Source organism: Saccoglossus kowalevskii, chromosome 1 (genome assembly GCF_978046115.1).
Source record: "Saccoglossus kowalevskii chromosome 1, keSacKowa6.1, whole genome shotgun sequence".
Taxonomy (NCBI): domain Eukaryota; kingdom Metazoa; phylum Hemichordata; class Enteropneusta; family Harrimaniidae; genus Saccoglossus; species Saccoglossus kowalevskii.
In genome coordinates this window covers 47,333,948-47,346,145 of record NC_140641.1, presented here as the reverse complement: position 1 = coordinate 47,346,145, position 12,198 = coordinate 47,333,948, and the positions used below count along the sequence as shown (strand labels likewise).

At 38.7% G+C, this 12,198-nt stretch overlaps 2 protein-coding genes across 3 annotated transcripts in view; one reads left to right on the top strand and one right to left on the bottom strand.

Moving 5' to 3' along the window:
• The window catches only part of LOC144350125 (uncharacterized), a 220,638-nt gene that overhangs the window by 140,729 nt on the left and 67,711 nt on the right, over positions 1-12,198 (bottom strand). The window lies entirely within an intron of this gene.
• LOC102807416 (zinc finger protein 862-like) lies at positions 745-2,986 on the top strand. The gene has a single exon (XM_085502862.1). The coding sequence runs from the start codon at positions 745-747 to the stop codon at positions 2,872-2,874; it is 2,130 nt and encodes a 709-aa protein (XP_085358988.1). The 3' UTR covers positions 2,875-2,986.

The window sequence follows — 12,198 nt, the reverse complement described above, 5'->3', positions numbered from 1 at the left end:
AACACTATAACATAGGGACAGAGTACAGCAATGTGTTAACCCTAACACTATAACAAAGGCACAGAGTACAGCAATGTGTTAAACCTAACACTATAACACAGGGACAGAGTACAGCAATGTGTTAAACCTAACACTATAACATAGGGACAAAGTACAGCAATGTGTTAACCCTAACACTATAACATAGGGACAGAGTACAGCAATGTGTTAACCCTAACACTATAACATAGGGACAGAGTACAGCAATATGTTAACCCTAACACTCAGGGCTCGAAATTAGCGGTAGCCCCGCGTCTACAGACTACCAGTTTCTTTCTTGGGGCTACCACTTTTCAAATTCGGTAGCCCAACTGGGCTACCAAAAATCCGGGATCGTTATGACGTACTCGTGATACGATAAAGCTAACACGCAAATTACAAGTTTGCGACCACACGCGACTAGGACAAGTTTGCAACAAGTTAAGATTCACTGACTACGCTTATACTATTTATCTCTTCGAGTTGAAATATAATTATTTATTGACAGGTACTTGGGGAAACAGCCAATCAAATTGTCCCACGGTTCTAGCTGCTTCTGTTATTTTTGAATAAAAGTGTGTTGTTTTCTTTTAATGACGACTTGTCCGCGTCATTTTTGTACACAAATTATACAAAAAATGTTTCAAATTAGTTTATTGACGCCAGTTGTCTTCCTAGCCGGCAAAATAATTTGTTGCTTGCCAGTTCAAGTCAATCGACGTCAAGATGAGTCTCCTGAATTTTTTTCGGAAACAGTCACCACAACCACCCACACAGTCGCATGACCAACCCAAAAACGTTGACGAGGGACCAAATAAAAAGGCAAGGATAGAGCGAGTGCGAAAATTTCAAGATTCTTGGAAGACTGGTCGAGACTGGCTGAAGTATGATGCCGCCAAAAAATCAATGTTTTGTACGATTTGTACAAATGGAACATCGGCATTTGCAAGCAATGACGGTTGTACGAATTTTCGCATTGAATCATTGCGAAAACATGAATCAAGTAGTATTCATCGTAGAGCAGTACAGAAAGTTGTCATTGAAAAAAGCTCAAATCCTCGTCCACTTGTGAGTTGCGTGATGAACATGGATCAAACGCAGTACCAACGACTTCAAATAATATTTCGTACCGCATATTACCTTGCAAAAAACGAGAAACCGTTTTCCGATTTTGCTGATCTTCTGACGCTTCAAGAAATCAACGGTGTTAAAATAGGTAACACTTATCGAAACGACAAGCAGGCTGCTTCTTTTATTGGTTTTATTGGCGAGTCCATACGCCGTCATGTTGCCGACAGCATAAATGAAAGTGGACTGTACTCAGTATTGATTGATTCGTCAACAGACCGTGCTGTTGTGGAGGAGGAAATCATTTACGTCCGTATGTTAGAAGACTGCCGTCCAGTCACTAAATTTCTCAGCCTGCAAGCAATGCCTCGAGGTACTGCGGAGTCCATAATTACGGCGATCGATGCAGGTTTTCGCGTTGAAATGGGGTTAGGAGGAAACGAATGGCGGGAGAGACTGGTAGCTATGGCTTCCGATGGCGCGGCCGTCATGGTGGGGAATCGATCCGGGGTTATGACACGTATTCGCCAAGATGTGCCCCACCTCGTCAGTGTCCACTGTACAGCACACCGTCTTGAATTGTGCCTGAAGACAGCTCTAAGGCAGTGTCGTAATTTTTCCCACATTGAAGATTTTTTAGTTCAAATTTTTAAATTTTATAATAATTCGCCACGTAATCTTGCAGCTTTGAGAGAGGCCGGTAACGCTCTAGGGGTTGCCGTGTTGAAACCGACAAATGTAGTTGGAACGCGATGGGTAGACCATCACAAGCGTGCGCTGGAGGCAATCGATCGAGACTGGAAGCCGCTTGTTACCCACCTAGAGGATATCGTAACCCCAGGAAGTGATCATACAAATGATTCGAAAATAAAAGCCAAGGGTTTTTTGGAGAAACTCACCCGAATGCAGTTTATGAAGTTTGTTTATATACAGCTTGATATTTATCGTGTTCTAAGTCGCATGTCACTCTTATTCCAGCAAAATGACACTTCAATTGAAAGTGTAGTGTACGGACTTAAAACTACACTTGACAACTTACAACTGCTAATTAATGAACCCGGCCCATCTGAAAGCACGTTTATTGACGAAACACTTGATGGCACTCGTTACATGTTTCGCGGCTCTCCACTCCATGATCCACCGAGGCGAGAAAATGGAACTGCAGAGGATGAGAAAACATCGCTAATCAATGCATGCAGAGATGAAATCACCACCCGGTTCTTATCATTTACTGAAGAACCAGTGCTTGCGTCGGCGGCAGTGTTTGATCCAACTAACTGGCCTCAACATCCAGACGAACTTCGAAATTATGGTCGAGATGAAATAACAACCATCCTGCGCCACTTCGATAATTTGTTAAATCGACAAACAAATTTTGAAACAGACGAAGTTCTGAACGAATGGACTGGACTCAAAACAACAGTCAGTGCAGTAGTTGCTGCAAATCCAACCTTGCGGTTCTTGGACATTTGGCAGCGAATTCTTAGTAATAATCCTGCAGGATATTCTAATATCTTATGGCTGGTGAAAATAATATTATTGATACCAGTACACACGAGCGAGTGCGAGAGAGGATTCTCTCTCATGTCGCGTATCAAGTCCGATTGGCGTGCAGCTCTGAATACAAATACGCTGTGTCAGCTAATGCGTATTGTATTGCACGGCGGAAACTTGAGAGATTACGACCCGACACATGCAATCGCGCTGTGGTTCAATGACGGTGATCGTGGACGTCGCCCAGACACGCAACCTTATGGTCCCAGACAACCAGCCGACAACGATGAATGAAAACAAATCGCCGTAAAATACCATCAGTCTCAGAATGTATTTCTTGCTCAATGGCATGAAATATACCGTTCATTAGTGAAAATAAATTTTATCAATTTGACCACATATGAAACTCTGCATTTTTTCGTCATTCTCATTTTCTTTTTTCTGTTGTTGTTATTGTTACTGTTGACCCAATTCTCATGCCCATTGTTTTGAAACACTCCAAGCTGCTATTCATTACTGTAAAATGTATTAAATTGTGTTTCTGTAATTAATGATAAAACAACTTCACAAAAGATAAACACAGATATTTTTTAATGATGAATTTAATGAAGTTCAAGTGTTCAGAAAATTACAATCAAGACAATTTATTTGTTGTGGCAATTTAAGTTTTGTGACAATAAGATTGAATACTGTAACATTAAAACTTCAAACTTGGAATTTGCAGTATTTCACAATGCACGATAAGTGAAACTATAAAACATGAACTCTTTATTTCAGTTTAGTTCTCCTGTCTATAGGAAATTAGTACTGATACATTCAAATATATGAAACATTACCTACCTGTCAACAAGATGTACTGAACATATGACATTCGCATAAATACTGCTTTAAAAATTTGGGGCTACCAGTGATTGATCTTGGGCTACCAGATTTAAAAAGTGGTAGCCCAGATGGACTACCAAAAAAAAAAGTTAATTTCGAGCCCTGAACACTATAACATAGGGACAGAGTACAGCAATGTGTTAAACCTAACACTATAACATAGGGACAGAGTAAAGCAATGTGTTAAACCTAACACTATAACATAGGAACAGAGTACAGCAATGTGTTAACCCTAACACAATAACAAAGGAACAGAGTACAGCAATGTGTTAAACCTAACACTATAACATAGGGACAGAGTACAGCAATGTGTTAACCCTAACACTATAACATAGGGACAGAGTACAGCAATGTGTTAACCCTAACACTATAACAAAGGGACAGAGTACAGCAATGTGTTAAACCTAACACTATAACATAGGGACAGAATACAGGAATGTGTTAAACCTAACACTATAACATAGGGACAGAGTACAGCAATGTGTTAAACCTAACACTATTACATAGGGACAGAGTACAGCAATGTGTTAACCCTAACACTATAACATAGGGACAGAGTACAGCAATGTGTTAACCCTAACACTATAACAAAGGGACAGAGTACAGCAATGTGTTAAACCTAACACTATAACATAGGGACAGAATACAGGAATGTGTTAACCCTAACACTATAACATAGGGACAGAGTACAGCAATGTGTTAAACCTAACACTATAACATAGGGACACAGAGTACAGCAATATGTTAACCCTAACACTATAACATAGGAACAGAGTACAGCAATGTGTTAAACCTAACACTATAACATAGGGACAGAGTACAGCAATGTGTTAAACCTAACACTATAACATAGGGACAGAGTACAGCAATATGTTAACCCTAACACTATAACACAGGGACAGAGTACAGCAATGTGTTAAACCTAACACTATAACATAGGGACAGAGTAAAGCAATGTGTTAAACCTAACACTATAACATAGGGACAAAGTACAGCAATGTGTTAACCCTAACACTATAACATAGGGACAGAGTACAGCAATGTGTTAACCCTAACACTATAACAAAGGGACAGAGTACAGCAATGTGTTAACCCTAACACTATAACAAAGGGACAGAGTACAGCAATGTGTTAACCCTAACACTATAACAAAGGGACAGAGTACAGCAATGTGTTAAACCTAACACTATTACATAGCGACAGAGTACAGCAATGTGTTAACCCTAACACTATAACATAGGGACAGAGTACAGCAATGTGTTAACCCTAACACTATAACAAAGGGACAGAGTACAGCAATGTGTTAAACCTAACACTATAACATAGGGACAGAATACAGGAATGTGTTAACCCTAACACTATAACATAGGGACAGAGTACAGCAATGTGTTAAACCTAACACTATAACATAGGGACAGAGTACAGCAATGTGTTAACCCTAACACTATAACATAGGGACAGAGTACAGCAATGTGTTAACCCTAACACTATAACAAAGAGACAGAGTACAGCAATGTGTTAAACCTAACACTATAACATAGGGACAGAATACAGGAATGTGTTAACCCTAACACTATAACATAGGGACAGAGTACAGCAATGTGTTAAACCTAACACTATAACATAGGGACAGAGTACAGCAATGTGTTAACCCTAACACTATAACATAGGGACAGAGTACAGCAATATGTTAACCCTAACACTATAACATAGGAACAGAGTACAGCAATGTGTTAAACCTAACACTATAACATAGGGACAGAGTACAGCAATGTGTTAAACCTAACACTATAACATAGGGACAGAGTACAGCAATATGTTAACCCTAACACTATAACACAGGGACAGAGTACAGCAATGTGTTAAACCTAACACTATAACATAGGGACAGAGTAAAGCAATGTGTTAAACCTAACACTATAACATAGGGACAAAGTACAGCAATGTGTTAACCCTAACACTATAACATAGGGACAGAGTACAGCAATGTGTTAACCCTAACACTATAACAAAGGGACAGAGTACAGCAATGTGTTAACCCTAACACTATAACAAAGGGACAGAGTACAGCAATGTGTTAAACCTAACACTATTACATAGGGACAGAGTACAGCAATGTGTTAACCCTAACACTATAACATAGGGACAGAGTACAGCAATGTGTTAACCCTAACACTATAACAAAGGGACAGAGTACAGCAATGTGTTAAACCTAACACTATAACATAGGGACAGAATACAGGAATGTGTTAACCCTAACACTATAACATAGGGACAGAGTACAGCAATGTGTTAAACCTAACACTATAACATAGGGACAGAGTACAGCAATGTGTTAACCCTAACACTATAACATAGGGACAGAGTACAGCAATATGTTAACCCTAACACTATAACATAGGGACAGAGTACAGCAATGTGTTAAACCTAACACTATAACATAGGGACAGAGTACAGCAATGTGTTAAACCTAACACTATAACATAGGGACAGAGTACAGCAATATGTTAACCCTAACACTATAACACAGGGACAGAGTACAGCAATGTGTTAAACCTAACACTATAACATAGGGACAGAGTAAAGCAATGTGTTAAACCTAACACTATAACATAGGGACAAAGTACAGCAATGTGTTAACCCTAACACTATAACATAGGGACAGAGTACAGCAATGTGTTAACCCTAACACTATAACATAGGGACAGAGTACAGCAATATGTTAACCCTAACACTATAACATAGGGACAGAGTACAGCAATGTGTTAAACCTAACACTATAACATAGGGACAGAGTAAAGCAATGTGTTAAACCTAACACTATAACATAGAGACAGAGTACAGCAATGTGTTAACCCTATCACTATAACATAGGGACAGAGTACAGCAATGTGTTAAACCTAACACTATAACATAGCGACAGAGTACAGCAAAGTGTTAACCCTAAGACTATAACAGAGAGATAGAGTACAGCAATATTTTAACCCTAAGACTATAACATAGGGACAGAGTACAGGAATGTGTTAAACCTAACACTATAACATAGGGACAGAGTACAGCAATGTGTTAACCCTAACACTATAACATAGGGACAGAGTACAGCAATGTGTTAACCCTAACACAATAACAAAGGAACAGAGTACAGCAATGTGTTAAACCTAACAGTATAACATAGGGACAGAGTACAGCAATGTGTTAACCCTAACACTATAACATAGGGACAGAGTACAGCAATGTGTTAACCCTAACACTATAACATAGGGACAGAGTACAGCAATGTGTTAACCCTAACACTATAACAAAGGCACAGAGTACAGCAATGTGTTAAACCTAACACTATAACATAGGGACAGAGTACAGCAATGTGTTAAACCTAACACTATAACATAGGGACAGAGTACAGCAATGTGTTAACCCTAACACTATAACATAGGGACAGAGTACAGCAATGTGTTAACCCTAACACTATAACATAGGGACAGAGTACAGCAATATGTTAACCCTAACACTATAACATAGGGACAGAGTACAGCAATGTGTTAAACCTAACACTATAACATAGGGACAGAGTACAGCAATGTGTTAACCCTAACACTATAACATAGGGACAGAGTACAGCAATGTGTTAACCCTAACACTATAACATAGGGACAGAGTACAGCAATGTGTTAACCCTAACACTATAACATAGGGACAGAGTACAGCAATATGTTAACCCTAACACTATAACATAGGGACAGAATACAGCAATATGTTAACTCTAAGACTATAACAGAGAGATAGAGTACATCAATATGTTAACCCTAACACTATAACATAGGGACAGAGTACAGCAATGTGTTAACCCTAACACTATAACATAGGGACAGAGTACAGCAATGTGTTAACCCTATCACTATAACATAGGGACAGAGTACAGCAATGTGTTAAACCTAACACTATAACATAGGGACAGAGTACAGCAATGTGTTAACCCTAACACTATAACATAGGGACAAAGTACAGCAATGTGTTAACCCTATCACTATAACATAGGGACAGAGTACAGCAATGTGTTAAACCTAACACTATAACATAGGGACAGAGTACAGCAATGTGTTAACCCTATCACTATAACATAGGGACAGAGTACAGCAATGTGTTATCCCTAACACTATAACATAGGGACAGAGTACAGCAATGTGTTAACCCTAACACTATAACATAGGGACAGAGTACAGCAATATGTTAACCCTAACACTATAACATAGGGACAGAATACAGCAATATGTTAACTCTAAGACTATAACAGAGAGATAGAGTACATCAATATGTTAACCCTAACACTATAACATAGGGACAGAGTACAGCAATGTGTTAACCCTAACACTATAACATAGGGACAGAGTACAGCAATGTGTTAACCCTATCACTATAACATAGGGACAGAGTACAGCAATGTGTTAAACCTAACACTATAACATAGGGACAGAGTACAGCAATGTGTTAACCCTAACACTATAACATAGGGACAGAGAACGGCAATGTGTTAACCCTAACACTATAACATAGGGACAGAGTACAGCAATGTGTTAAACCCAACACTATAACATAGGGACAGAGTACAGCAATGTGTTCACCCTAACACTATAACATAGGGACAGAGTACAGCAATGTGTTAAACCTAACACTATTGCATAGGGACAGAGTACAGCAATGTGTTAACCCTAACACTATAACATAGGGACAGAGTACAGCAATGTGTTAACCCTAACACTATAACAAAGGGACAGAGTACAGCAATGTGTTAAACCTAACACTATAACATAGGGACAGAATACAGGAACGTGTTAAACCTAACACTATAACATAGGGACAGGGTACAGCAATGTGTTAAACCTAACACTATTACATAGGGACAGAGTACAGCAATGTGTTAACCCTAACACTATAACATAGGGACAGAGTACAGCAATGTGTTAACACTAACACTATAACACAGGGACAGAGTACAGCAATGTGTTAAACCTAACACTATAACATAGGGACAAAGTACAGCAATGTGTTAACCCTAACACTATAACATAGGGACAGAGTACAGCAATGTGTTAACCCTAACACTATAACATAGGGACAGAGTACAGCAATATGTTAACCCTAACACTATAACATAGGGACAGAGTACAGCAATGTGTTAAACCTAACACTATAACATAGGGACAGAGTAAAGCAATGTGTTAAACCTAACACTATAACATAGGGACAGAGTACAGCAATGTGTTAACCCTATCACTATAACATAGGGACAGAGTACAGCAATGTGTTAAACCTAACACTATAACATAGGGACAGAGTACAGCAAAGTGTTAACCCTAAGACTATAACAGAGAGATAGAGTACAGCAATATTTTAACCCAAAGACTATAACATAGGGACAGAGTACAGGAATGTGTTAAACCTAACACTATAACATAGGGACAGAGTACAGCAATGTGTTAACCCTAACACTATAACATGGGGACAGAGTACAGCAATGTGTTAACCCTAACACAATAACAAAGGAACAGAGTACAGCAATGTGTTAAACCTAACACTATAACATAGGGACAGAGTACAGCAATGTGTTAACCCTAACACTATAACATAGGGACAGAGTACAGCAATGTGTTAACCCTAACACTATAACATAGGGACAGAGTACAGCAATGTGTTAACCCTAACACTATAACATAGGGACAGAGTACAGCAATGTGTTAACCCTAACACTATAACATAGGGACAGAGTACAGCAATGTGTTAACCCTAACACTATAACATAGGGACAGAGTACAGCAATGTGTTAACCCTAACACTATAACATAGGGACAGAGTACAGCAATGTGTTAACCCTAACACTATAACATAGGGACAGAGTACAGCAATGTGTTAACCCTAACACTATAACATAGGGACAGAATACAGCAATATGTTAACTCTAAGACTATAACAGAGAGATAGAGTACATCAATATGTTAACCCTAACACTATAACATAGGGACAGAGTACAGCAATGTGTTAACCCTAACACTATAACATAGGGACAGAGTACAGCAATGTGTTAACCCTATCACTATAACATAGGGACAGAGTACAGCAATGTGTTAAACCTAACACTATAACATAGGGACAGAGTACAGCAATGTGTTAACCCTAACACTATAACATAGGGACAGAGAACAGCAATGTGTTAACCCTAACACTATAACATAGGGACAGAGTACAGCAATGTGTTAAACCCAACACTATAACATAGGGACAGAGTACAGCAATGTGTTCACCCTAACACTATAACATAGGGACAGAGTACAGCAATGTGTTAAACCTAACACTATTACATAGGGACAGAGTACAGCAATGTGTTAACCCTAACACTATAACAAAGGGACAGAGTACAGCAATGTGTTAAACCTAACACTATAACATAGGGACAGAATACAGGAATGTGTTAAACCTAACACTATAACATAGGGACAGGGTACAGCAATGTGTTAAACCTAACACTATTACATAGGGACAGAGTACAGCAATGTGTTAAACCTAACACTATAACATAGGGACAGAGTACAGCAATGTGTTAACCCTAACACTATAACATAGGGACAGAGTACAGCAATGTGTTAAACCTAACACTATAACATAGGGACAGAATACAGGAATGTGTTAACCCTAACACTATAACATAGGGACAGAGTACAGCAATGTGTTAAACCTAACACTATAACATAGGGACAGAGTACAGCAATGTGTTAACCCTAACACTATAACATAGGGACAGAGAACAGCAATGTGTTAACCCTAACACTATAACATAGGGACAGAGTACAGCAATGTGTTAAACCCAACACTATAACATAGGGACAGAGTACAGCAATGTGTTCACCCTAACACTATAACATAGGGACAGAGTACAGCAATGTGTTAAACCTAACACTATTACATAGGGACAGAGTACAGCAATGTGTTAACCCTAACACTATAACATAGGGACAGAATACAGCAATGTGTTAACCCTAACACTATAACAAAGGGACAGAGTACAGCAATGTGTTAAATCTAACACTATAACATAGGGACAGAATACAGGAATGTGTTAAACCTAACACTATAACATAGGGACAGGGTACAGCAATGTGTTAAACCTAACACTATTACATAGGGACAGAGTACAGCAATGTGTTAACCCTAACACTTTAACAAAGGGACAGAGTACAGCAATGTGTTAAACCTAACACTATAACATAGGGACAGAATACAGGAATGTGTTAAACCTAACACTATAACATAGGGACAGGGTACAGCAATGTGTTAAACCTAAAACTATTACATAGGGACAGAGTACAGCAATGTGTTAACCCTAACACTATAACATAGGGACAGAGTACAGCAATGTGTTAACACTAACACTATAACAAAGGGACAGAGTACAGCAATGTGTTAAACCTAACACTATAACATAGGGACAGAATACAGGAATGTGTTAACCCTAACACTATAACATAGGGACAGAGTACGCAATGTGTTAAACCTAACACTATAACATAGGGACAGAGTACAGCAATGTGTTAACCCTAACACTATAACATAGGAACAGAGTACAGCAATATGTTAACCCTAACACTATAACATAGGGACAGAGTACAGCAATGTGTTAAACCTAACACTATAACATAGGGACAGAGTACAGCAATGTGTTAAACCTAACACTATAACATAGGGACAGAGTACAGCAATATGTTAACCCTAACACTATAACACAGGGACAGAGTACAGCAATGTGTTAAACCTAACACTATAACATAGGGACAGAGTAAAGCAATGTGTTAAACCTAACACTATAACATAGGGACAAAGTACAGCAATGTGTTAACCCTAACACTATAACATAGGGACAGAGTACAGCAATGTGTTAAACCTAACACTATAACATAGGAACAGAGTACAGCAATGTGTTAAACCTAACACTATAACATAGAGACAGAGTAAAGCAATGTGTTAAACCTAACACTATAACATAGGGACAGAGTACAGCAATGTGTTAACCCTATCACTATAACATAGGGACAGAGTACAGCAATGTGTTAAACCTAACACTATAACATAGGGACAGAGTACAGCAATGTGTTAACCCTAACACTATAACATAGGGACAGAGTACAGCAATGTGTTAACCCTAACACTATAACATAGGGACAGAGTACAGCAATGTGTTAACCCTAACACTATAACATAGGGACAGAATACAGCAATATGTTAACTCTAAGACTATAACAGAGAGATAGAGTACATCAATATGTTAACCCTAACACTATAACATAGGGACAGAGTACAGCAATGTGTTAACCCTATCACTATAACATAGGGACAGAGTACAGCAATGTGTTAAACCTAACACTATAACATAGGGACAGAGTACAGCAATGTGTTAACCCTAACACTATAACATAGGGACAGAGAACAGCAATGTGTTAACCCTAACACTATAACATAGGGACAGAGTACAGCAATGTGTTAAACCCAACACTATAACATAGGGACAGAGTACAGCAATGTGTTAAACCTAACACTATAACATAGGGACAGGGTACAGCAATGTGTTGAACCTAACACTATTACATAGGGACAGAGTACAGCAATGTGTTAACCCTAACACTATAACATAGGGACAGAGTACAGCAATGTGTTAACACTAACACTATAACAAAGGGACAGAGTACAGCA